The 24,828-nt window shown below is 64.0% G+C and overlaps 6 protein-coding genes across 14 annotated transcripts in view; 2 read left to right on the forward strand and 4 right to left on the reverse strand.

Moving 5' to 3' along the window:
- Window positions 1–489: 489 nt before the first annotated feature.
- INKA1 (inka box actin regulator 1) lies at window positions 490–2,306 on the forward strand. The gene is made up of 2 exons (XM_015874564.2): window positions 490–629; window positions 1,464–2,306. Exons 1-2 carry the CDS (start codon window positions 579–581, stop codon window positions 2,256–2,258), a joined length of 846 nt encoding a protein of 281 aa, XP_015730050.1. The 5' UTR covers window positions 490–578; the 3' UTR covers window positions 2,259–2,306.
- Window positions 2,307–2,369: 63 nt separating this feature from the next.
- On the reverse strand, window positions 2,370–9,002 carry UBA7 (ubiquitin like modifier activating enzyme 7). 5 transcript variants are annotated; one of them, XM_015874561.1, is made up of 22 exons: window positions 8,796–9,002; window positions 8,065–8,199; window positions 7,896–8,002; window positions 7,683–7,773; window positions 7,423–7,564; window positions 7,254–7,351; window positions 7,019–7,165; window positions 6,793–6,951; window positions 6,541–6,648; window positions 6,388–6,468; window positions 6,124–6,279; window positions 5,872–6,037; window positions 5,598–5,794; window positions 5,379–5,443; window positions 5,118–5,295; window positions 4,970–5,044; window positions 4,642–4,828; window positions 4,447–4,544; window positions 4,284–4,370; window positions 4,027–4,218; window positions 2,715–2,917; window positions 2,370–2,546 (listed from the first exon to the last, which is right to left on the reverse strand). In XM_015874561.1, exons 1-22 carry the CDS (start codon window positions 8,985–8,987, stop codon window positions 2,432–2,434), a joined length of 2,979 nt encoding a protein of 992 aa, XP_015730047.1. In that variant the 5' UTR covers window positions 8,988–9,002; the 3' UTR covers window positions 2,370–2,431. The 5 variants fall into 5 exon arrangements, with proteins under 5 accessions (XP_015730047.1, XP_015730042.1, XP_015730049.1 ...); XM_015874556.2 differs by lacking the exon at window positions 8,796–9,002 and having other exon boundaries at window positions 7,019–7,168; window positions 7,683–7,769; window positions 7,896–7,937; window positions 8,065–8,731; XM_015874563.2 differs by lacking the exon at window positions 8,796–9,002 and having other exon boundaries at window positions 7,019–7,168; window positions 7,683–7,769; window positions 8,065–8,730.
- Window positions 9,003–9,074: 72 nt separating this feature from the next.
- On the forward strand, window positions 9,075–10,072 carry TCTA (T cell leukemia translocation altered). Its single transcript, XM_015874573.2, has 2 exons — window positions 9,075–9,414; window positions 9,982–10,072. The coding sequence occupies exons 1-2, from the start codon at window positions 9,113–9,115 to the stop codon at window positions 10,022–10,024; spliced, it is 345 nt and encodes a 114-aa protein (XP_015730059.1). The 5' UTR covers window positions 9,075–9,112; the 3' UTR covers window positions 10,025–10,072.
- Window positions 10,073–10,108: 36 nt separating this feature from the next.
- AMT (aminomethyltransferase) lies at window positions 10,109–12,096 on the reverse strand. Its single transcript, XM_015874570.2, has 8 exons — window positions 11,961–12,096; window positions 11,719–11,886; window positions 11,566–11,646; window positions 11,347–11,478; window positions 11,195–11,273; window positions 10,939–11,084; window positions 10,679–10,859; window positions 10,109–10,473 (listed from the first exon to the last, which is right to left on the reverse strand). The coding sequence occupies exons 1-8, from the start codon at window positions 12,015–12,017 to the stop codon at window positions 10,139–10,141; spliced, it is 1,179 nt and encodes a 392-aa protein (XP_015730056.1). The 5' UTR covers window positions 12,018–12,096; the 3' UTR covers window positions 10,109–10,138.
- Window positions 12,097–12,159: 63 nt separating this feature from the next.
- NICN1 (nicolin 1) lies at window positions 12,160–14,237 on the reverse strand. The gene is made up of 6 exons (XM_015874572.1): window positions 14,051–14,237; window positions 13,778–13,951; window positions 13,595–13,708; window positions 13,328–13,399; window positions 12,480–12,584; window positions 12,160–12,398 (listed from the first exon to the last, which is right to left on the reverse strand). The coding sequence occupies exons 1-6, from the start codon at window positions 14,195–14,197 to the stop codon at window positions 12,357–12,359; spliced, it is 654 nt and encodes a 217-aa protein (XP_015730058.1). The 5' UTR covers window positions 14,198–14,237; the 3' UTR covers window positions 12,160–12,356.
- Window positions 14,238–15,057: 820 nt separating this feature from the next.
- The window catches only part of DAG1 (dystroglycan 1), a 30,819-nt gene continuing 21,048 nt past the window's right edge, over window positions 15,058–24,828 (reverse strand). For all 5 annotated transcript variants that reach the window (XM_015874565.2, XM_015874566.1, XM_015874567.2 and 2 more), the window contains one exon: window positions 15,058–17,942. In XM_015874565.2, the coding sequence (XP_015730051.1) occupies window positions 15,534–17,942 (2,409 nt within the window). In that variant the 3' untranslated portion in view covers window positions 15,058–15,533. The remainder of the gene's footprint in view (window positions 17,943–24,828) is intronic.

The following is a 24,828-nucleotide window of genomic DNA, read 5'->3' on the forward strand; positions in this document are numbered from 1 at the left end:
GGAGGAAGAGGAGGCAGGTGAGGTGTCCGTACGTGCCCATGGTTTGGCAGCTGTTTGGGACAAGCCGGAGCTCGTTGCCACGGGCGTCGGGCACCACCCACGCGCGGCGTCACGCCGGTCACCGCGGCTCCCAGCCCAGCCCCGGGGCGGGTGGGGGGTCAGGTCACGACCCCGCCGCGGCCGCCGATCCACGCCGCGCTCCGTGGGACCGGCTGAATTACCGGGCGGCTAATTGGAACCCTTCATTAGCAAAGCAGAGCGGCTAATAGCCGGCAATTAACAGGCGCGGGCGGGCGGCGGGTCTCCGCTCCCCTCCCCTCGGTAACGGGGCCGCCTCGCCCCGCGGGTCGTGTCCGGACGCGCCGAGCGGGGCCCCGGGGCGGCGGGCGGGGCGGGGCGGTGCCGGTGCCGGTACGGGCCGGGCTCACGTTACGGCGGCCCCATTGGCTGCGGCGGGCGGGGCGGCGCCGCGGCGGGAGGCGGCGGGCAGGGCCGGGGCTGAGCCGCGCTCCGCTGCTCCGCGGGGCCGCGGCCGCTCCGCCACCGGCACCGGCACCGGGAGCGGGGCCGGGCCGGGGATGCACAGCGCCCGTCTGGACGGCGGCCTCGGGCAGCGCCGCGCCGAGCCGGTGAGTGCCGGACGGGTCGCGGCGTGTCGGGGCGCGGGGCCGCGGGTGACATCAGCGCGGTGACATCACGCGTGGGAGCACCGAGCCAGGGACGCGGGCGGGGGGCGCGAGGCCGGCGGGGAACGGACGGCAGCTGTCAGCCGCAGCACCGACACCGGCGGAGCCGGGACCCGCCGAGCCCCTCCCGCTCCGAGCCCTCCCAGCGCCCCACGGCGGGACGGGGCGGTGGCGGGGACCGGGGAGAGGGCGAGGGGAGAGAGACGTGAGGGCAGGGCAGAGGGGACGGGGGAATGAACACCGGGCGTGCGGCTCCGCGGGCGGCGGGACGGGACGCGGAACGGGCCGCTATCCGAGAGAGGGAAGCGGACGTAGCAGCAGCTTTTGGGCTCAGACAATAGGAATTCAAGAAAGAGGAGCGGCCCGGCCGCGGGGACCGGGCTCTTTCCTTCCGCTGCCGCTCGGCAGCGCGCCCCGTTCCCCCGCCGCCCCTCGGCCCCGTGCGGTCGGGTCGCGTCGAAGCCGGGGGGGAAGCGGGTCCGACGGCAGCCGGAGCCCTCGCGCGGAGCTCCCTCCCTGGGGACGTCGCCCCGTCCCGTCCCGTCCCACCCATCGGGGCGCCCCGTGGCGGCGAGGGGCCGTGGCGGGGGGCGCGGGGCTGCTACGTGCCTCGGCCCCGTGTCACTTCCCGCAGGCACGGCCGGGCCGGGCGCCGCTCGCTCCGACATGCCGCCGCACGCCGGGCCGGGGCTGCGGGAAAGCGGGGCCCGGGGCCGCGGGCGAGCCGGGACCTGCGCCCGCCGCCGGCCCGACGCTGAGCCGCCCTTCTCCCCGCAGCGCTGCCGCCGGGAGCACATGCCCGGCACGCGGCCGGCACAACACGACCCCCGCCCCGCGCCCCGCCGGCCCGGCTCCGCCTGCAGCGAGGAGGAGCAGCGGGGCCCGGCCGCCCGCTCGCCCCCCGCCAGCGAGCGCAGCCTGGAGTGCGACTCGGGCTACTCGGAGGCCTCCGGGGGCACGTGGCGCGAGGACGAAGCTCCGGTGCTGCGGCGGCCGCCCCCGCCCTCCCTGCGCCATCACCGACTCTCCGCCGTCGTGCCCCCGCCCGCCCCCGCCCGCCGCGCCCGCCCCAAATCCACGTCGGACGCCTGCCTGGAGCAGTGGCGGGCGCTGGAACCGGCCGACGGGAGGGACTGGACGGTGTCGCTGCTGTCGCAGAGCCGCAACCGGCAGCCGCTGGTGCTGGGGGACAACTGCTTCGCCGACCTGGTGGAGAACTGGATGGACCTGCCCGAGGTGGGCGCCGAGCCCCGACGCCGACCGACCGCGGAGCCCTCGCGTCGGCTGGGCAAACCGCCCGCCTTCCTGCTCAGCCTCTCGGGCAACGTGCGCCGCAAGCTGGCCAGCATGGCCCGGCCACGAGGAGCCGACGGAGCCCGGCCGGGGGGCCGCGACCCCGCCAAGCGCCTGTCGTGCCCGCTGGGGCTGGGCGGGCAGCCCAAGGGAGCCTGCTTCCATCAGTCCCACAGCAACATCGCCCAGCTGGCCACGGACTTCCACCGCTTCACCGCCCTCATGAACAGCCGCAGCCGCCAGCCCATCATCTGCAACGACGTCATCGGCTACATCTAGCTCCGCCATGCCCCCCCCGCTGTAAATAAACCCCCGTTTTGTACGATACGGACGCGGCCGCCTTTGTGGGGTGCAGCACTGGCAGGGGGTGCGACGCAGGGAGCTCGTAACACAGCTTATCCCATGGCTTTTATTGCGTGGGGCAGGCGGTGACATCGGGGCACCCCGCAGGCTCAGGGCAGGGTGCAGAGAAGTGGGGGGCAGGCGTCCTCCAGCTGGTCCCCGGCACACACGTATTGCAGCTCCAGCTGCTGCAGCTCTGCAGAGCCCTGCACGCCATCTGACAGCCTGCAGGCAGGAAAGAAACTCTGCACTGGGCCGGACCCCCAGCCCCCATGGCCAGGGGCCGGCGGGGGTCCAGCAGGGGAAGCGCTGCCGGCAGCAGGATGTTTACCCTGCAGCTGGAGCAGAGCAGGAGAGAGATGGGGGCCCTGTAACACCAGAACCGCTGCCTACCTCTGTGCCTGCTGCCGTGCCCGCATCTCCTCATCCTCCTCCCCATCGTACAGCATGGTGCTGCCATGCAGGAGCTTGGTGACGGTCCACCCGTACTCTTCCTGCAGCCAGGCCAGCAGCTCCCGCACTGTCATCGCCTGCCCATCCTCCCCAATAGCACGCACCTCCAGCCGGTCCCAGCAGCTCCACTCCTTCCCCCTGTACTGTGTGGGGAGCAGAGCGCATGGATGAGGGCTGTGGACAGGGGTTTGAGAAGAGGGGGCTAGGGGACAAGGAGTTGGAATGGGACACAGCCACCCCCCGGCACCACTGTCCCCATCCACGCACAAAGCCCCATTGACAAGCAGCCCAGCCCCACACAATCGCCTCTTCTTGTGCCTTTGGCCCCCGGGGTTTGGTGACCCCGGCTGCAGCCCCAGTGCAGGATGCGGCCCCAGCACTTGGCATGGCTGCCCACCATCTGCCCCGCTGCAGGCAGCGCTCAGTGCTGTGCTGGCCCAGCCATGTCCCGCGGATGCTGGCAGCGGGCCGCCCTCGCCTCCTGCCTTCTGCTGCCTGTGCCGGGAGAGGCCTTAACCCCATCTGCACCACTACAGCCACATGCACACAATGTCCCCCAAGCCGCGGCTTTGGTGGGCTCTCAGGACCCCATGGTACCACTGGGATCCGAGCCATAGGGCAGCACTACTGCCACATCCCAGCATGAAGTGTCACCGAGCTGCACTGGGAGCCCCAGAGCTGGATGCTGGGTACAGATGGGGACCAAAGAGCACAGAGCAGCATCCTCTGCTCTGACATGGTGCCAACTGCATGCAGGGTGGCACAGCCCTCAAGGGCCGCCCTGAGGCTATGGCACAGAGCAGGGCAGCAGGGTGCAATGGCAGCAGGGCCGTGGGGTGTCCGTGCAGCCCGAAGCTGAGCTACAGCCGTTGCGGAGGCGATGAAGGCACTTCCCTCCCCCTCTTCCTGCCCCCGGCCCTGGGCCCCCCGGGCCAATCTGGTTCCAATCGGCGCTTCCTGCCGCGCAGGAAGGGCTGCCTCGCACGCCATAAACCCCCAGACAAAGGGGCCTCTATCGCCCAGACGGTCCCAATCTGGGCCTGCCCCCCCTGCCCCTGACGTGGCTTTGCTTTCCCCCCTCCAGCAGAAAGGGAGGGACCCCAGCCCCGCTCCCCCCACACCCGCAGGCAGCCCCGGGCCCGGTGCCAGCTGCTGGCCGGCTGCTGCAGCTGCTTCCCATCAGCCAGATGCACACAGCAGCCGTGGGGCACGACGTGGGGCTGCCGTGTGCCCAAGGGAGAGGGGATCCTACCCAGTATGTGGGGGCTGGCAGGGGCTGGGTGCGGAGCAGCAGGCACTCGGACAGGAACAGGTTGCTGTTGCGGTAACATTGGAGGTCCCGGCATCTCCACACCAGCTTGTAAACCTCCATGCACGCCAGGGCAGCCACGGCCGCTGTGGTGGTGATGATGGCGGGCACGATGCGCCCAGCAATGCGCTGGCTCTGAGGACACGGGGAGCGTCACCAGCTGCCCCGTGGGGACGGGGACCCTCAGGGCTGGCACTCACTGTCAGCCGGTCGGCAGGTGGGATGCCGTAGTTCTCTGCACGCAGGTTGGATGCAGCTGTGATGAAGCTCAAGTGGAGGTCGTCATCCTGCAGGGAAGAGTGTGGGGATGTGGGCATCCCATGGGGAGCAGTGCCACCTCCCCGAGCCCTGCAGCTGCGGTACCTTGTCATAGCTGATGGGGTCCATCGCCTCTGTGCCCTCTCCAAGCTCCTGTTTCCACTTTGCCAGCTCTTGCACGAGCTCCAGCAGCTGTCCAGGCTCTGGGGACACAGGCCAGGAACCCATTATAATCACTGCAGCTCCTGACCCAATGCTCTTCATTGGCTTTCTGGGGACGCAGACATGCAGTAGCCTTACCCAGAGCCTCCTCCACCTCCTCCACGCCATCTGCAGTGGGGATGTAGTGCCTGTCCTTGGGCACGAAGGGTGGCAGCACCGTGTGGCAGAGGACATCCTGCGTGGCCGCCCGCTCACCACACGATGGCAGCCTGTAGGTGTGAGCCAGGAGCTGGGCAGCAGCCTCCACGTATGCCAGGTGGGTGTCCTGCAATAGAGACAGGGTGAAGGTGCTGCTCATCCTCCATCCTGCTGCAGAGCCCATCCAGGTTGTCAGTGCAGCTCTGCCTGCTGCTGTGCCCAGTGCCCACCAGCAGCTCTCCCCGGCCCTGTATCTCCATGCACTCACATTGCTGGGGTCGAACATCAGCGGGTGGGGACACCTCCTGTCCCCAGACCAGAAGGGCACACCGGGGCTGGTTTCCTGCCATGAGTTAAAACAGAGTCAGGGCTGGGGATGCCTGTCCAGCAAATGGCACAAGGGGGGCCGTGCTCACGTGTGAGGGTGGCACATCATGCAGCAGCTGCACGATGCTGTCGTGGTAGCGGAGCTGCCAGTGCCGGCGGGCCCAGCGCACACAGTCCCCCCAGTCCTTTGGCTGCTCCTGCAGGCTCCTCCGCACCCGCTCAGGCACCACCATGGCCTCCCATTGCGCCGGCTCCTCTGGCAGCTCCCTGCAAACCCCTGCAGTGATGCCATGTGCGGGCCATAGACATCTGTCCCTTGAGCCTGGCCCCACTCCTGAGTCTATACTCACCTCAGGAAGCGGTTCATGCTCTCTGCAGGCAGCTGGAAGAGCCCCTTGAACTCATCACGAGCCCACTGCATTGTAGGGATGGGGTTGAATGCTGGGTTCCCACACTGTGACCCCTCCCCATTCACCGTGATGGTGACCCCCAGCAGGAAGCAGCTGAGGCCGCATCGTGCAAACAAGATGGGATGGGACACCAAAGGGTGCAAGGGTGCACAGCCATACCTGCAGCGTATGCTCAATGGCACAGGGAAAGAAGCGCAGTGTGCACAGTGGGAAGCTCCCATCCGCGGGGTCACTGCCTGTCTGCAGTGGTTGGCTCAGGGGGGGCACCATGGCCAGCACGTTGCCCTTTGTCCCCTCTGTGCCCGTGTCCAGCAGCGGTGTGTGGGAGCGGATGCAGCAGCTCTCCAGGTAGGCACCTGTGGGCAGCAGGGGATGATGCATCCATCCTGGTAGCATGGAGACAGGGCTCATCCCTGCCCCACCAAACACTCACGGGCCCTCAGCGTGTCCAGGGCACTGACAGCAGCATCCAGCCGCTGGAAGAAGGTGTTCCCAAAGAGCTTCTCAGTGCCAGGGCCCAGCTGGGCCTGGTGGGCTGTCACCCTTATATCTGGGTTCATGAGCCGCACTGCAGCTGCAGCCACCTCCGCCTTTGGTTTCTGCAGGGCACAGAGTGGGCACAGCTCCCTCCTGTCTCCTGTCTCCCATCCCTGCACTGCCCAGGTACCCCCTGGGGGGAGCTCACCCCCACGTCAGCCTCACGGAAGAGAAGCTGCCGGTGCAGGTTGGAGTGTGCGACTGTGTCCATGTCGGTGACGGTGACATCCCCACCTGGCCCCGCTGCCAGCCCCATCATGGCAAAGTTCTTCAGCAGCTCGCAGCCGATGGCACCGGCTCCCACCTGCAAGGTACAGCCATTGCACCCCAGTGCCCAGCTGTGCCACCCCAATGTCCAGCTGTGCCACCCCAATGTCCGGTTGTGCCACCCCACTGCCCGCACCCTGCTCACCACAAAGTACTTCTGTTGGCCCAGCTGCTCCTGGAAGTCAGCCCCAAACACGGCGATCTGCCCATCGTAGCAGGACCCCCTCTGCCAGGAAAGGGATCGGTGTCAGTGGGGCTGTGTACGGCATCGCAGCACCCAGCGGCAGCGGGCACTCACCGGGGCGCAGTCCTCCGGCCTCAGCCCTGCAGCCCCCTCCATGGCCAGGCACTCCAGGGCGTCAAAGTAAAACCACTGCTCCAGGGGCAGGAACTTCCCCGTGATGGCCTGGAGTGAGTGAGGTGCCAGTGCCCAGCCAGGGGTCTCAGCACCCTGCTGCTCCCAGCACCCGGTGTCCCCATGAAGGCAGCAGGTGCCCTCTGGTGGCCACCGAGCACATGGGGACAGCAGAGCCCCCTGCACCCTGCTCACCTTCATGGCCTCCTGGGCTGCCAGTGCTCCGATGAAGGATGCCACCGGGCACAGCTCCCCAGCGCTGACGCTGGCAAACGCTCTCACAACATCCTCATCTAGAGGGCCCAGCGCTGAGCCCAGCTCACGTGCCAGCTCCAACACACGCTCAGCATCCTCCTGTAGGCAGAGGGGTAACGGCAGTGCAGTGGGGGGAGCGGGCTGGGGGGGCTGGGAGGAAACTCACAGGTACCCGGGGCTTGGGCAGGCAGCCCCGCTCCTGGCAGAAGACGTGCAGGGCCTGGAAGGCAGCGTGCAGACTGTGACTGCGCAGCAGCTCCGTGCAGCTCCCAGCCTGGATCCTGGGCATGGCCAGTGCCCGGCTGAGGGGCTCCTGCTGACACAGTGTGGGGGCCGTGGGGACGTGGTGGGGGCGTGGGGCTGCTGCTGGGGTGGCACTGCTGCAGTGCAGGGGTACGTACATACGAGTGCTCCTGGTGTGGCCGCACTTCTGAGACCCGGCCCCCCCCACGGTATGGGGAGAAGGTGCTTGTGTCACCGATCTCCAGCCTGAAGGCATCTGGGGAGCAGGAGGGATGAGAGCAGAGTCACCAGCAGGGACCCCCGCAGCCCCCAGGACAGGGCACTCACCCAGCACACGTACAGGGCAGGGCTCGCTGCTGTTCAGCTCCACCATGCCCTCCACACCACAAAACATCACCAGATCACCATCACTGAAGCCGTGGCCCCGGTTCTTGTCTGCCCCTGTGCACGTTACGATCCCCGGGTTACCCTGAGCAGAGATGTGAGGCTCAATCCAGGCAGCGCGAGGCATCAAAGTATTTCAGGTCAGAGACATGGAGCAGGAATGACACCGTGCTGGGGTGCAGGGACAACACAGAGCTTCCTACCTGGGAGATGTGCTGCACGGTGGCACAGAGCGGGTCCCCTTCTGCTGGATCATGGACAACAAAGTGCTCCCCAAAGTCACAGAAGAGCTGCCTGGGCAGGGACGGAGCAGCTCTGAGCGGCCGGATCCCACTCACCAGTGGGACGGGGACATGGTGGTACAGGGCAGGGTGAGAAGGGGCAGCCCCTGGTGCCACGCGGTGCTGAGCCCTTACCCTGCCAACCCTTTGGCATCGGCTGCGATGAAGCAGACACCCCTGGCATGGCAGATGTCCCCGATACGGAGCTGCTCCTCCAGCGGGTACTGGGTCAGCACCACCACCTGCACGGGGCTGTCAGCGGGCACTGGAGCCCCATGGTGCTGCTGGCTGGGGTCAGACTCACCTGGAAGGCAGCGAGGAACTCCTCCGACAGCTCCCCGCGGTGCACAGACACCTCCACGTCGGGGTTCAGCGCGGCCAGCAGCTGCCGGGACGCCTCGGCTCGGTTCTGGCCCACACTGCGCTCCCCCTGGAGGAACTGCGGGGCAGCGGCACTCGTGGGCCTGGAGAACTGATGGAACCACACCGGGAACAGGGAGCCCACAGCCCATTCCAAGCACAGCCACCCCAACCCCCCCAGGACAGGGATCTCCCAGCTGTACCCACCCCATGGCTCCTCCGTACCCATTACTGGAACCCCCATCCCCGCACCTTCTTGTGCCCACAACCATTGATAGGACCGAGGTCCACTTCCCAGACCCCCAGACATCCCTGTACCCCTTACTGGGGCCCTGCCCACAGTCACACCTATTAACGGGACCCCTGCCTGTACTCGCACTATTGTCAGCACCCTCAGCCTGCACCCATCTTCATTCCCGGAACCTTTGCCCACACCCCACCAGCACCCACACCCATATCTGCACCGTGCCATCAGCACGATCCACACCCGTAACCGTCCCCAAGCGACTCAGACCCCTCTCTGGGATCCATACCCACACCGAGATGACTCCCTGTACCCGTGTCCAATTCCCCAGCCCTCTGACCCGTTTACCGGGACACCGACTCGCCCCGTACCCCCAGCAGCCCCGTAGTGCCCCCGCACCGCCCCACCTGCTGCCCTACCTGCTGCCCTACCTGCTGCCCGCCCTGCACCGCCCCATCATCGTGCAGTACGACCCTCCTCGTCCCCGCCAGCACCAGCGCCGCCGCCGTCTGCGCTCCGACCCCTCGCAGCCCCCCGACCAGCACCGCAGCCTCCCGCAGCCGCCGCCCGGCGCCGCCCAGCACCAACCTGCGGGCACGGACACGGCACTCAGACAGCGGCATTTATTCAGACGGCCGCCCGGCCCCCGCCGCCCCCGTCCCCGCACTCACAGCTGCCGTGAGTACCGCCCGCCCGCCATGCTGCCGCCGCCCCGCCCCGCGCCCCGCCCCGTCCGGTACCGGCGGCGATGGCGGCGGTGCGGGAGGCGCTGGGCGCTTTGGGCCGGGAGCTGGCGGCGGAGTGGGCGACTCAGGACGTTCGCGTGGCGCTGGTGCAGCTGCTGCTGCTGTGGCTGGGGCTCAGCCTCACCGCCATCCGCCTGGCGTGGCGCTCCTACGGCGAGGAGGTGGCGGCGCTGTGCTACCGCCCGGCCGCCCGCCGCCCCCCCGCACCGGGCACCGACGGCGGCTCCGCTCCCGCCCGGCCCCGCGCTCACTCTCTGTCCCCCGCACGACGCGACGGCGCCGCCGAGCGGTTCTGCCCGCCACGGTGAGTCCGTGCGACCCCCGGCACCGCGCGGCCCCGGCCCGGTACCTTCCCCCGCCCCGGCTCCCCGGGGCCGTGTATCCGTGTATCCGTGTATCCCATCCATGCCCCCCCCGCCCCGTGCCGCTGTCCCGTTACCTCCCGGTGCCCGTCCCGTGTCCCCGCACCAACGTACCCCAACGCACCGCCCGGCTGTGCCCCCAGAGCCGCCCGCTGTCCCCGTGCCACCACCCCAGTGCCCCCCCCCCCCCCGCTGGGTCCTGGCACATCGCTGTGCCCTGCTGTGCCCACCCAATGCGTCCCTCCCCGCTGTGCCCCCTCACGATGTGCCCTCAGTGCATGTCCCCATGCCACAGTGTTATCTGTGCCCCCCAGTGTGTGCCCCACAGCCCACAGCACAACCCCACTGTGCCCCACTACAGCCCCCCAGTTCAGTCCATCCCAGTGCACACCCTCTGCCTGCATCCCCCACTCCCATCCCCATCCCCGTGTGCCCAGCTCTGCCCCCCCCCAGCCGGGTGCACCCACCGCCCGCCCCACATCCCCCCACTGACACCACCATCTCCGCAGGGACAGCGCAGCAGCGGAGCCGGGGAAGACGCACCGTGAATGAGGAGCACCCCCCATTACCAGCACCATTAAAGGACTGTGACCCCCCCCACCCTGTGCTGCCCCAGCGCCGGATACGAGGCAGGAGATGGGCGAGGAGCTTTAATGGGGCCGGGTCTCACTTGGCCATGTAATAGTGTGTGGGCACGAAGGGCATCTTGGTGACCAGCGCCGGGTGCTGCTTCTTCCTCACCTCAACGCTGAGCGTGGTGCCGGGGCGGCTGAGCGCAGCCTGCACGTAACCCATGGCGATGTTCTTACCCAGGGAGGGCGAGGGGCAGCCGCTGGTCACCGTGCCCACGGGGGTGCCCTCGGGGCCCAGGATGGCGGCAGGCGGCCGCAGGGGGGGCCCCACTGATGTCAGCCCCACACGCTTCCGCTTTGGCTTCTCCTTCACCTGCTCCATGATGACGGCTGCACCGGGGAAATCCATGGCTGTGCGCCGGCGCTTCCCTATGGGGCACAGAGGGCTGAGGTCTGCGCTTTGGGGCTGGCACTGGGGTGGGGGGGCTATTCTTAGGGCTTGGCATGGGGGCTCACACTCCAAGCATGGCACTGGGGGCCGCACTTTGGGACTGGCACTGGGGGGGCTACACTTTGGGACTGGCAATCTGGACCTGCATTTCAGGCCTGGCAGTTGGACACAGGCTGCACCTACCCAGGGTCCACAGCAGCCCGGCCTCCACCGGCGTGGTGCTCTCATCGATGTCGCTGCCGTAGAGGCAGAGCCCGGCCTCCAGGCGCAGGCTGTCCCGCGCTGCCAGCCCTGCCGGCCACACCTCGGGGCAGCCCAGCAGCCGCTCTGCCAGCTCCACTGCTCGCCCTGCAGGCACTGAGATCTGTGCGGGATGGGGGTGTCAGGGGGCACAGCACCATGCAGGGAGCAGCTGCCCCGTGGTGCCCCGTGGTGCCATGTACCTCCACGCCGTCCTCGCCGGTGTAGCCGCAGCGCGTCACGCGGCAGCCCGGCACACCAAACACGGTGGTGGCTGTGCTGGTCATGAAGGTCAGCTTGCTCAGGTCATCGGGCAGCCCGCTCTGCAGCACCTGCGCCATGGAGGGCCCTGGGGGGGGCAGGCATCGGCCTTGGGGATGGCAGCATTGAGGTGGGGGCGCAGGGCTGTCTGCTGGGCCCGTGGGATGAGACCCGGTGTGACCCCATGGGACCCGCTACCTTGCAGCGCCAGCAGCGCGTTGTCCGACACCTCGAGGTGCACGTCGCCACCAGCCGCCCGCAGCTCTGCCGCTCTGCCCTGCGGGGATGGGGCCGCAGCGTGGGCACAGGTTGGGGGGCTCAGCCCTGCCCTGCCCCGGCCCTGCCTGTACCTCCATGACGGCTCGGTCCTTGTCGGCGCATCCCGCGTTGGACACCACGTACAGATGTTCCTCCGCCGTGTTGGTGACGATGAGATCATCCACGATGCCACCGCGCTCGTTGGTGAGCAGCGTCAGGGTGCCCTGTGTGTGTGGGGGGGGGGCTGGGACCGGGGGTCCACTGGGGGAGCCCCGTGCCGGGTCCCGTTGCCCGCCCGCCGCCCCCCGTACCTGCCCCGGGCGCAGCTCGGCGATGTCCCCCACCACCAGGCTCTCCAGGAAGCGGACGCGGTCCCGCCCGTACACCCGGGTCTGGAAGGGGCCGGTGGGTGAGGCGGAGCGGCGGGACCCCTCCCGCAGCCCCCGGCCCCCCCCGGCCGCTACCTGCAGCATGTGGGACACGTCGAACAGCGAGCAGTGCCGCCGGGTGTGCAGGTGCGACTCGAGGTGCCCCCGGCCGTACTGCACGGGCAGGCTCCAGCCGGCGAACGGCACCATCCTCCCGCCTCGGGCCCGGTGCAGCGCGTCCAACGGCGTCTGCTTCAGCCCCTCCTGCGCGGCACGGCCCGGCTTAGCTCGGCACGGCCGGGCCTCCCCTCGCCCCCCGCCCCTCGCCCCCCACTCACCGGCGCCGAAGCCAAGTGGCGTCGGGCCAGCGCGGCGCGGCACCCGGCCCGCAGCATCCTCCGACCCCGGCCCGGTTCAGCTCGGCTCGGTACGGCTCGGCTCGGCTCGGCCCGCCCCGCCGGGGCGCCTGGGACATGCCGCCCTCCCGCCCCGCCCCCGCCCCGCCCCCGGCCCCGCACAAACGAGCGGAGGCGGCAGCGCGGTAGCAGCCTTTATCCGGAGCCACGGCGGCGGAACGCGCGGGGGCCGGGCCCCAACCGAGCCCGCGGGTGGCGGAGACGGCGCTGCGGGAGGGGCTGCGGGGCACGGCCGGGGGGCGGCGCGGGAGGAAGTGGGACAAAGGCCGGGTCGGAGTCCATCGGTTGCGGCATCCGCGCCGGTTCCGGCGGCTCGGCTCAGCTGTAGGACAGCAGGTTGACGTCGTAGCAGCCGTCCACCTGCCGAGGGGACGCAGCGCTGAGCTCCGGCAGCGCCGCGGGGATCCCGGAGCGTGTTATCACCCCCCGCACCGCACTCACGTCGAAGCGCCCGATGCGCGAGGCCGCCTGGCGAGCTCGGACCACCTCCGTCAGCGCCCACATCTGCTGCAGCCCCGCCGCCACCTTGTCCGGGTCGGGCAGCTCCTGGAAGGCAGCGGGAGCGATACCGGGAGCGATACCGGGAGCGATACCGGGAGCGGGGCCGGGAGGGCCGGGCAGCCCTCGGGGCTGAGCCGCTGTGACACCGTGACCCTGAGCGGCACGGCCCCGTCCGGAGCGGGGACACGGAGCGGGCCGTTGGCTAATGATTAAAACCTCATTGCGCCACCGAGGCTCAGCACCAGCCACGCTGCAGCTCGGCGCTCTGTTCCCAGCACGGCGTGACGTGGGGACACACGGTGACAACCCGCGGGGACGTGGGTGACCCGAGCTCTGTCCCCGCTCTCCTTGGACTCTGCTCACCCGGAGCCCAGCGCTGCTGCTCGCCATGTCTCCACGGCCACCTCCTGAACCCCAAAGCCCCCTCCCCACCACCACCCACCTCCGCTGTCCCCAGGCGGAGGATGAGCGGGTTTAAACAACACCTGGAGCCGCGGGTATTTTCCTTCTGAACTCTGCAAACTGCTCCCAGCCCCGGGCAGCGGCCTCGGGGTCAGGGATGGCTGCAGAAGGGCTGGAAGCTGCCCGGGGTCGGGTACCGGATTTGGGATGGTTGGGGTTGGGGTCAGAAGGGCCAGCAGCGCTGACACCGGCTGCTTTGCACATGGACGTGGTGGGTGGGAAGGACCAACCCCAGCACCGCCCACCCACACCTGCGCACCCCGCGGCAGGGCGGCCCCCACCCCCGCCCCACCCGCAGCACGGAACGGCCCCACTCACTCACTCACCCCGTGCAGGCTGGGGGGCTGCTCCGGGGGGCTCAGCTGGGACAGCCAGGAGGGAACGTCCTGCGGGGGGGTCTGCGGTGGAGCCAAAGGGTCACGCGGGGCAGCCGCCCCTCACGCCCCACTTCGGGCCCCACCATCCTCCGTGTCGTTACGGGCGCTACGAGCATCGCTCCGCAGCACCGAGGGGGCGGCACCGCGGGGACCCCCGGCCCCACGCTCCCCTCTCCCCCCCGGGCAGTGCCCGCACTCGGAGCCCCCTGGGGTCACCTTGCTGCCGGGGGGGAAGAGCTGCAGCTCCTCGATGCCGAAGTGCAGCCACGCCGGGGAGGGCTGCCGCAGGATGAAGCGCAGCGCCGTCACCTGCTCCATATCGCACAGCATCTGCGGGGGGACAGCGGGCGTCAGGCGGGGCGGGGGGGGACATTGTCCAGCCGTGCACCCGAGGCGGACCTGGGAGCGGCGGAGCGAGAAGTAATCCTGAGCGCCCGGCTCGGTGTGCGGGCACGGCATCAGCCGCAGGTCGCGGAGGCAGGTGACCCACTTGCGGGGTCCCGGCGGCCCGGCCCGCTGCGCCCGCACGCTCAGGAAGGCGGTGTAGAAGTTCTTGAAGACGATCTCGTGCACCTGCGGGGGGGGCGGAGCGGTCACGGCCCCGGACACGCACCGCGACCCGCCCGGTTCGCAGCCGGTACCGGCACCACCCGCCCCCGGCCCGCAACTCACGTCGGCCGCGCTGCCGCGGGGGAAGCGCACGTCGATGACGGCAACGCCGGGACGAGCCGCCTCCAGCCCCCCGGGCAGCTGCAGGGGGGCGGCGGGGCGGGCGGTGCAGGACAACGGGGAGCGAGCCGGGCCCGCAGATACCGACATGGCGGCGCCGGGCGGGGCGGGATGCGGGGCGGGATGCGGGCGGCAGGGGGAGCCATAAGCGGGCGGTGCGGGGCGGGGCCGGCGGGATCCCGGCCCAAGAAGCGGAGCCGAACAGACGCTGTGAGCGTTACCCATCTTTAATGCTTTTGCTTTTGTAATAAAACAAGTTGAGGCTGTATCAAAAAATTTAGTAAAAAAAAAGTCGATTTGAGACGTCTCGGATCGCTCGGCCTGTCCGCCATGCTGCCGCTTTTTGCCTTCCATTGCCTTTTCCCCCCCCCTCCTTTATTCTTTTTCCTTTTCCATCCTTTCCCCCCTTCCTGGCAGCCCCCATCGCTGCACACACACACCGCCACCCGGTATCGCCCCCCATTAGTCCCGGTGTCGGACGGCACCGCGCTATGGAGCCCCCCCGCAGCTCCCGAACACCCCCCGCCCGGGGGTCGGCTCTACACGGAGCCCCCCCGACCCCCTTCCCCCCCCCCGGTCACTCAGGGCGATGCAGGCGCACAGTGCGGTGCCCGGCTCATCCCCCCTGGGTGCCCCCCGGCCCAGGCTGACCCCGGGTGAGAAGCACAGGATTGCTTTGAATAGAAAACGAAATCAAAACCGAAGCCGGAGCCCCCCGCACACAGCGCCAGGGCCGGCCGTCCTCTATGGCCATGTCCTCTATGGCCATGTCCTCTATGGCCATGTCCTCTATGGCAATGTCCTCTATGTTCACCCCTCTACCTAAACCTGCGACACCCCCGGAGCTTATCAGCAGCGTAGCGCTTCCACCCCCTGCCCCCCAACCAGCCCCCAGCACTATACATGAGTTTATGTCAACAGCAGATTAAACGTAACAACTTAAAACCATCGACTCTTGAGAAAGTCCCTTGAATTTAATTCTTTTTTTTAGGCTACCTTTCATGTTACGTCCTGTAGCTAGACACACGTGAATAGAAAAAACAGTACAGTTAGTGTTAAAGGCAAACAGCGGAGACCCAGAGTGCCACCCCAGTGCTGCCTGCTCGTCCCCCCCCTCCTCCCTGCCCTCCGTGCCGGCCCCGGCCGTGCCCGGAAGCCCCCCCCGCCAGGAAGGCGGTTTCGAGCTGAGAATTTCTCTATGAATAAAATAAAACCAAAGCTTGTTAGGCAAAAATAAAACGAGTGTCCCCCAGGTTCCATGGGCACTCCGGCGCGGTGGGCGCAGCCAGAGGGGGGCCCTGCTTGGGAGCGGGCTGGGATGGCGGCTTCCCGGCCGGCAAGGGGGTGGCCGGCCCGCAGGCGGCACCGGTGTGGGACCGGAGACCCCCGTGTCCCCCCATCCCCCCCACCGAGAGCGTCCCGTTTGTTAAGGGGGGACATAGGGCGGCGGGGAGCGGTATGGGGTCATGTTCTTCGGGCGGGAGCCCTTCCCCTCCATGGGAGCGGTGAAAGGGGGGGGTGGCTGGTAGGGCGGCGCGTTGGGGTCCTCGTCCCGTAGTGGCGTGTACTCCCCGATGGTGTCCTGGTTGAGCGGCGTGGTCTCGGGCATGCTCTGGTTGGGGTACTCCGGGGGGGGCAGCGGGGCTTTCTCCTCCTGCAGAATGAGGGGCATGCTGGAGGACGGCGGGGGCTTGGAGTCGTCCAGCTCGTCAGCAAAGATGATGGGCACGCCCTTCTTAATGAAGGTGGCCTGGTCTTCGATGGTCAGCTTCCCTTTCCTCTTCTTGCGGTAGCAGATCATGGCGATGATGCCGGCCACCAGCAGGATGGCGGCCACCACCACGGCGGGGATGACGGTGTGGAGGTACACGTCGTCTTCACTGCTCTTCTCGGGGTCCTTCCCGGCCGCCAACGTTGGCGTTGCCTCCGAGATCACCCTGCCGTCCTTGGTGACGGGGACAAACTGGATGTGCCTGCAGCTGCCCGAGCCCACGACCGACACGTTGAGAGGTTTGAACTCTGGCTGCAAGATGTTGGAGAAAGCCGGGCTCGGCCCCCCGGAGTCATCTGCAATCTTTCTGCTCAAAGTCCGGATCTGCTCGCGGGGGCAGGGCTCCAGAGGCAGCGTGTTGTTGGTCCATTCCACCACGATGGAGCCCTTGGTGATGTCCTGCACCGTGATGGTGCTGCTGTTCCTATCGCCGAACGCCAGGGCCAGCTTCTTCACCAGCATGATCTTCTTATGGATGTCATTCGCCACCGCGTTGTGGTCTCCTTCCAGCCTGGCCTTGAACTTCACCGGGGATTTGTCCCCATGGGGGCGTTTGTGGACATGGATTTCAAAGGCGTCCACGGCAAACAGCCCCCCTTTGTCGGTGGCGTACATGAAGTACTCATGTTTGCCCACGTGGCTGCGGTCCGGCATGCCGTACATCAGCTGGCTGGTGCTGTTGAACTGGACCCACGAATTCTCCTCTATCATCTGCTGCTCCTTCAGCTTCAAGGTCAGCTGCAGCTTGTCGGTGGTGGTGTCTTCCTTATCGTAGAAAGTATCTGAGGGTATTTTCACCTCAAAGTAGGTCCCCTCCCACGCGTCCACCCTGTCGATGTGGTTCGTCAGCTTGGGCGGCTCGTTAGGCTCCCAGGGCCGGGGGATGCCGCTGGCTGTGGTGCGCACGCGGGTGGGTGGCGAGGCGGTGGTCAGCTTGGAGATGGGGGAGCGGGTGGTGCTGGGGGGCTTTGTGGGACGCGGTGTTTTGGGCCGCCGGGTAGGTCTGCGCGTCGTCGCTGTGGAGGAGTCTGTGGTGGACGGTGTGGCGGGCTTCAGAGTGGAGACTCTGGGCTTCTTGGTGGTGGTGGTGGGTGGCGTGATCACCGCGGTGGGCTCCACGTAGCCGGGCATTGTGGGGCGAATCGGTACGGAGACTGTCCCAGTGCCTTCCACCAGCCTGGTTGGCTGGATCGGCCCGAGCGTGGGCGTCTGCACGATGGGGCCCCTCGTTCTGATGGTGACCGTAGGCTTCCTCGGCAGCGGGATGGGCTCCCTGACCGGAGGGGCTGTCGTCTCCGTGGGGGGAGCGATGGCGGGTGACGTTGGGGTGGGGACGATCCTCGTGGGCGGCTCTTGAGCGGCAGTGGTGGGAGGCCCGATGGCGGTCAGAGGCGTGGGGGTGGCGTTGATCTGCCGCCGCATCCTTTTTGGGAGGTGAGGTTTCTTGTTAGCGATGTGCCAGCCAACTACAGGGTAGCCAAGGCGGGCAGACATAGTCCCTTCTTTCGCCGGGGCCTCGACCTTGCTGATGTTGGGGACGCTGTTTTGGCTCAAAGAACAGCCCAGTTTCCACGAGAGTAAGGCCCCGTTTTCCACCACCTTCTTTGCGTTTCCCGGCCCAGCCATGAAGGCCGACATGTCAAAGAGTCTGTTATTTACAACAGGAACCAACTTCATGTTGTGAAGCTCCACTTCTGAGAAGCTCCTCATTCTGTTTAGAAGTTCAATCCTCTGCTTTGGTGTCATTTTTGTCAAATCGGCATCCAGAATGACGGTCAGGATGGTGACCGGCTCCTCCGCACCACACACGAACGGCGCGGCATCACCCACGTCCTGGGCCGCCGCTCGCACCGACTGCGGCTCGCTGTGGTCTTCCTGGTGCACCTCCACGGAGAAGACGTTGGCGGCCTGTGGCACGTAGCTGCCATTGGGGAAGGGCTGCAGCGTGGTAACCGAGATGTAATGGACGCCCTTGTCCGTGTCCAGGGGCAGCCCTTCCAGGGAGCTGCTCTCCGCATTCCAGTGTAACCACGAAGGCAAGGACTCCTTCCCGGCTTCGGAGACCTGCCAAAGAAGAGACAGAAGAAGGCACTTTTAGAAGTAAGGCAGCAGGACAGACTATGCCGGCAATAACGTTTAATTAAAAGGCTCGAGAAGAAAAAAAACCTGAAGGGTAACAACTGGGGAAGGAACAGCCTGGTGGGAGCGGGGCAGCCGGTGTCACCCCTCAGCACGGTGACAAGGACAGGCTCTGCGGGGTGCACCGGTCCCCAGGACCTGAAGGACCACAGGATCTCATCAAGCACTGCAAAGGTCGCCAGCCTGCAGGATTTCACTTTCATACAGTAACTTGCTTTCACAGACAAGAAATAACAGCTGCAGACCAGAGACACCTCAGGACTCCAGCACAATGTTTACCCACAGCTTTTAGGTCACTGCAATGCTTTTTATATAGGGCTCGAGGTGCAGATGGGCAGAATGCAATGCAGGATCAGAGCTCCCTCTTTCTCAGCAAGCACCGGTCAGCCCTCGGGGGCCCTGATCCAGTTTCCTGGCCTCAGTGCCCATACAGAGAGCAGCCCACTACCCTCAGCAGCAGCACCAGCTCCACAAATCCCACAGGGCAAGCAGCCTCACAGGGCCCTGCTCTGAAAGCCTGGGTGCCCAAGAGCCCCATGGAGAGGCTCACAGAGCTGCACAACAAGCAGATCCTTCTCCACTGGCTACTTTTCTGCCTTTCATCTGCTAAGAACAAAGCTGCTACTTCAAAAGGGTAAGGAGAGCAAGAGGAGGCTGTCTGCAAGGAGAGAACAGGGGCTGGAAGCCTGTTGGGAGCAGCATGAGGACACTTTGTGCCAGAGCAGTGGAGGGCTGCAGGAATCAGCCCCACTCTGCCAGCCTGGGCAGGCCAGAGAGCGTGTCATGAGGCATGGAATGGTTTGTGGAGCAGAGTTTAAAGCTGTTAGCACATCTTTTAGTTAACGCCCAAACCACAGTGTCAGAGAGCAGAAAATAAAAGATTCCTGCTTGCACTGGAGGTAGAAAGCAGTCCCATGGACCTTCCATACCCACATAGACCACCTAAGCCCAGGGCCCAAGATCTGATGCCCTCCCATCCAGTTCTCCTGTTCACCCCTTTGCTCTGGCAGTGCTGGCACTCTCCTCCCCACCACAGCAGGGACAGGAGCTGCTGTGACCCTGGCAGCTCCAGGGGGCATCAGTTCTTCAGCTGAGTCCCTTGGTGGGGGGCTGCCACCAATACACCTGTGGGGAGGTGAGGAGCAAACACACATGGGGACGTGGCCACAGCACTGCTGAGACTCACATAGACTTTAATAGCGAGTTGTTAGATGCAAGCAGGATGTGTAATTTCAGGCTGGATGTGGGACAAGCCTCCCCCACCCGTGTGCTCTGTGAGCCCCTAATTACAGGGTCACACGTTGCTGAGCTTCCCTGTGATCCAGGGCTTCTGCTGCTCCCTTAAGGACTCGTGTTAGGCTCCAGCAGAGCCCTCCATGTGGGTCCATCCTGGTCACGTCACTGCTGTTAGGGAACTGTGCTGCACGTGAGCAGAGCCCCACACTCTGTTCTATCAGCGTTTCCTTCCAATATTGCTTCCGACCGTATTTGCCAAGGCTGCACATAGTTAATGATTCGGGATCTCTTGCTTTCATGTACGGTTTCCCAGCTTTCAACGCACACCATAAATATCAGCCTTAAGCCCCATAATTTCCCGCAGGGTTCTGCTTTCAAAACAACTCTTCTGTTGCTCAAGAAAAGAGGGCTGCCTTTGTTTTTCCTATAGCTGAGATAATTGTAAACCAACGCTTATCGGCTAAAGGTTACAGCAGCCTGGCAGCGTGCTGAAGACCATCACAAAATGAGTAATTTTAAATCCTCGCAGGGGTCTGGCTGGCTCCGAGACCCCGCTCCCAGCACACACATGCACTGCTGTTATTTTTAGGCCAGCCAGGAACAGGCAGGCAGCTCATAAACGAAGATAGCTCCATTTGATTTGTTTTTCAAACTTGGAGCTCGGAGCCCTGTAGCCAACGAGACAAAGACAAGCAAACAAGCTGTGAGTAGAGCTGCTGCCTCCGAGGGAATTCAGGCAGAAAAAACCTGCATTCTTGCCTACAAAAGTCCCCTCTAATCCTCCAAGTATTCAGTCCTCCTCCTCCCATGGAATCCTGTAGAAAGCAGGCAGTGATCCCGTGCCAGGATGGCCGCGGTGCCAGGACACAGCCCTGCTGGGTGGAGGTGAATGTTGGGGGCAGCGGGGAGACCCCTCAGCCCTGTGCTGTGAGACCTGCGAGACCCAGGACTGAGGACTCCATGTTCCCACTTCCCATGCCCTCTCCTATGAAGTCTCAAAAAGCTGCTGGGCTGTGGGCTGCTCCTGCAGCTCTTTGCTGCCTCTTCTCGCTGTACCCATGTCTGTGGCAGCAGATATATGTGGGCTGAGCCCCAGTGCCATGCAGGACTGCAGCACAGGGCACGGCCTGAGCCTCCCCACCTGCTCTTGGAGGCTGGGAGTGAAGTGGGTGCCACATTGCACAGATGCAGCCACCCTGCTCTGCTCCCCCAGCACCACCCGCTGGCCCCGTGCCGGGCGGCCACCCCCAGCTCATGCCATTCCCTGCTGTGCCCGCGCTCCCACTATAAGGGCACCATTCAGAGTCCTGCCAGGCCTGGGTGAGGGAACACAGCAGCCGCTTCACTGGAGGTCATGGCAGAACTCGGAGAGTCCCAAGAAACCCTCCTTTCATGGGGCCTGCGGACGCCTCAGAAGGGTTTGTGCAGCTGCTTTGTCACGGCACGGCCCACGCGCTGCCCTATGGCATGGCTGGGGGTGAGGAAAAGCCTCACGTGGCCCCAAAATGCAGCTCAGGGCGGGCTCTTCCCTCAGAGCGCCTTTCTGTAAGCTAAAGGCCAAAGGGAAGTGCAAATACCACGGGGCGGAGATGCTGAGCACCGAGGGCTGCTGCCAGCCCTGCACTTTCCTCCTGCCACCAGCACATGATGGAACCTGGCACCAGGGAGAGGCTGTGCACAGGGTGCTGCCGCTTCCCATCTTGCTTCGGTCTCCCCGGATGCTCAGGGCAGCGGCCCGGCTGAGCAGGACAAAACAAGGAACTTCCCAGCCCGTCTGAAGAGCTGGTTTATAATTAGATTGAGTCACATTTTCCACTCCTCCAAATTCAGAGCTTGTTACTAAGCACGCACTGAAAATGCCAAACTCCCCGACTGTTTTGCTGCAGGAAGGAGATAAGCAGCCCCTCGGCCCCCCCAACAGCAGCCTTATCAGCTCCCCTTATCGCTCCCATTGCGGCATCGCGCTCAGGCAGTGCCCTGCCCAAGGAGCCCTTTGCCTGGACCTGCTCCAGACATCGCCTCTATCCCAGCACAGCCCCCGTAAATAGCTGCTGCTGTTGCTTCATCCGTCAGTTAGTCAAGGTCTAAGGAAACTGGGGACGAGGTGGAGCTGCTGCAGTGTTTCCCTTCCATACAGCTCACTGTGCCCAGCACCCTTTGCTCAGCTCGCTGCTATGGGGCCAGTGCTGACATTGAGGCACGGTCCCGATGGCCGATCCTAATGCCAGGACTCCTGCACCCCAACCCTATGGGTTCTGATTGTAAAACAAGGCCCCTGAGGGCTGCTACGAACAGCACAAGTTCAACAAAACGACCTAACAGTTGTGTCTGAGCTGCATGCCTTGCAACTACAAGCCACATTCAGACCTGGGGGCACTGCCTGGTTCCTGGAGAGGCACTGGAAGCCCAGATGTCTCCTGTTTCCTGCAACCAGACCGGAGAAATGCTGCCTCTGGTTCAGTTTGGCACTAGGAAGCTTCTCCTGCAGACGTCAGATGCTTTCTGCAACAGCTTCCCCAGCAGCCAGATCAGCTTCTTGGAGCCAGGACAGGGGTAAATCACATCAATGCTGTCCTTTGTCTGGGTTTAATTCGGCGTTGGCTTTCCTGACGTGAGTGGGGGCATCAGCTCTGCCACGCTGAGCAGAGAGCTGCACTTGCTGTAAAAGCCACAAAAGACCCAAATGCTTTAAGTGTTAGTGCTGCTGCCCTCGCCTTCATTATCTGCTGTCCCTCAGGAAGCCATGGGAGGTGTAGATTTTCATGCAGGGACAGTGGGACAGCCGTAAAGGCAGCACTCCCAGACCTCACTGAGAACAAGAACAGTAACAACAAATCCCAGACCACTCACCTTGGCCAATGTGCTCTTCTGGGATCTCATGAACTGGAAGCAGAAAGACTACAGGGTGCTGCAGCTGATCATACAGGGTTTGAACCAAAGGCAGACGTGGAAAAGCACACAATTGTGGGATGGGGTATTTATAGCAGTGAAAAGCAAGTTTTATACAAGGCTCCAGTAACATTTTGCCTGCAGTATTTTGGATAGCTTAGGTCAGGCACCCACAAGAAAAATAAACCCAAGCTGGAAGAGGTGCAGAAGGCAGCTGCAAAATGAGGAGAGGAAAAGAAAGCTTATTTTATGGGGAAAGACTAAAGAGATTGGCTTGTTTAATCTAATCAAATCAAGGCAGGAGAACATGCCTGTCACTTATAAATACATAAAGGAAGTAAATATTATGAAGGTGGAAGAGAGATTCAGGCTAAAGGGCAGCACAAATATTTCTAGCCATCTCTAAATTTAGGCTAGAAGTTGCATTTTTAATCAGAACAGCCCAATTCTGGAACAGTCTTCAAATGGAAGCAATAAGAGCAGGAAATCCAACTGTTTTTATCCTGGGTGCAATGAGTTCCCCCACAACAGGATGCAGCTGAGCACGCTGCCCGGGAGGCTGCAGAGATGAACAGGTCAGGGTTTGCTCCTTCATCTGCACATCCACCTCTGCATTCTGACGGGCTGCCCCAGCACATTGGAATAAACGGAATAAACTTGCTTTTGTGCTCAGCCATAACACCTCACCTGCTCTGAAGCTGCCTGGGGGTGGCAGGGAAGCACTGGTGCCTGCTGGCAGCAGCACATACCTGAGTGCACAGCGAGCCCACGCAGCTGGGCAGGCGCCTGCCAGCCACTCCTCCGCAGCGCTGCCAATGCTGCCCGTTGTTTCCAGCCCACAACCAAGTACGCAGAGAAAACTACTTTGTCTACAGGCGGCTGGAATCTGCTAACAAGCAGGGAGAGGAGCCGAGAGGCAGCTTCAAGGGGCTCCCCACCACAGTGCTGACTGAGCCTACAAATCATGGGTGGGAACTGCCTAGAAATGGAGCATAATATGAGAGGATATCCAGCTTAGAAATTTAAAGGGACTGAACGTAGGCATGCACGTCTCTTTGTAAGCGCTCATCCACTGCTACATCTCTAAAGGGTGTCCTTACTCTCTCTCATTAGGGTTCAAGTACCCCAGATGCACCATGTTATCGCTGCTCTGGCTGAGGCAGCCTGAGAAAAAGAGCAGAGCAGCTTGCCCTGAAAGCACCCCAGCACTCCAGGATTGCCTACGCACTTCTCACCAGCCAGGAACCAAATCCCCACTGGGAAGGCTGGCCTCGCTCAGCAGCCAACGCAGCTCTCGTTGCAAGGGAGAGCCCTTCCAGATGCGCTGCTAAGCGAGGCCAGGAGCACTGCCACACAGCCTGCCTCACTCTTAACATCAATTTCAAGGTGAACAGATGCAATGTGCACTCAGGCAAACCCATGTAGGACAAACCATGTATCTACGTCACAGTCAGCAACTGCTCCTCCAGCCCCGTTCCAGCAGCTCCTTTTGCAGCTCTCCAAGCATCTGTTGCCATCAGCAAACACGCCTTGACACCAGTGGCAGAAGCACTGTTTGAAGCTATTAGATGGGGCTGAAATAACTTATCACAGAGCCACCCTACAGCTATCAAAGATGACTGATGTGCCAGGAAGAGGAGAGCGAGGGAGCTGTGGTGTTGAACAAGCACTGAGAATGTCTTTTTGCCATCAAAGTAGCCATTAGACGACACCAAAACAAGCCGCTCTGCAACAAAACTCCAAATCAAAGCCATCGTTTCTGTAACACAAGATCTTAACAGCTTCCTCCAGTGAACTCACAGTGAAAGATAAAGCTCCCGCGGTGCTGGCAGCAGCTCATGGGCACTGCAGCCCTGAACAACTCCCCTGCTTACAAAGATCCACACTGAAGAGTCTGCTCCCTCCAAAGCTGCAGCCTGGTACCCTGGTGTAAGTGTGCTGTGCTAACAAACCCCCACCTGGCAGTGGTTCAAGCACGGCAGCCACCACCACTCTCCATCAGGTTAATTAACCATCACAGCCCTTGCTCTGAAACCAGCTCGCCCCATCTCCAGCTAACCCCAGGGCTCACCCACCACACCTCTCTCCCCCATCTGACAGACAGCCTGTCAATAACAGATGCATTCCTCAGATGTTCTACCTGCCATCAGCACGCTGCAGTCCCGGAGCTGTTGCTGGAGACAGGGAGATCCTGAATCTGGATTGAGGTAATTGCACAACAGCATGCACAGCTACAACAAACCTGCCTGCAGGGAGGGGCTGAGATGTCAGGCTGCCTCCGAACTTGCTCTACATCCCCAGCAGACGCTGAGACAACTTCCCAGCACCCTTCCAGAAAAGGACAAGAGCTGAACAAGTTTGTGTTTGGCAGCATGTCTGTCCTCCTCCAGGCTGTCCCAACGCCTCCTTGCCCCCAGGACTGTTTACAAAGCTCAGTTTTTGGGTGTCTGCAGTGCCAGTAGGTCAGACAAAAAGAAAGGTTCTCATCTTCCCAAGAGAACTTAGGGACAAGGTCAGGAAAGACTACGTCAAACACAGAGCAGAGCCGTGCTCTCAGAACACAGCCTGTTTGTCTGACAATATTTTGTTACCATAGTGAAGCAGCTCCCCGAGTGTCACAGCAGCAGTCTCAGGCAATCCACGGCTGCCCCAGCCCTGAGGCTGCATCTCCCCACGAACATGCCCA

The sequence above is a fragment of the Coturnix japonica genome, chromosome 12 (assembly GCF_001577835.2).
Source record: "Coturnix japonica isolate 7356 chromosome 12, Coturnix japonica 2.1, whole genome shotgun sequence".
Lineage (NCBI taxonomy): Eukaryota > Metazoa > Chordata > Aves > Galliformes > Phasianidae > Coturnix > Coturnix japonica.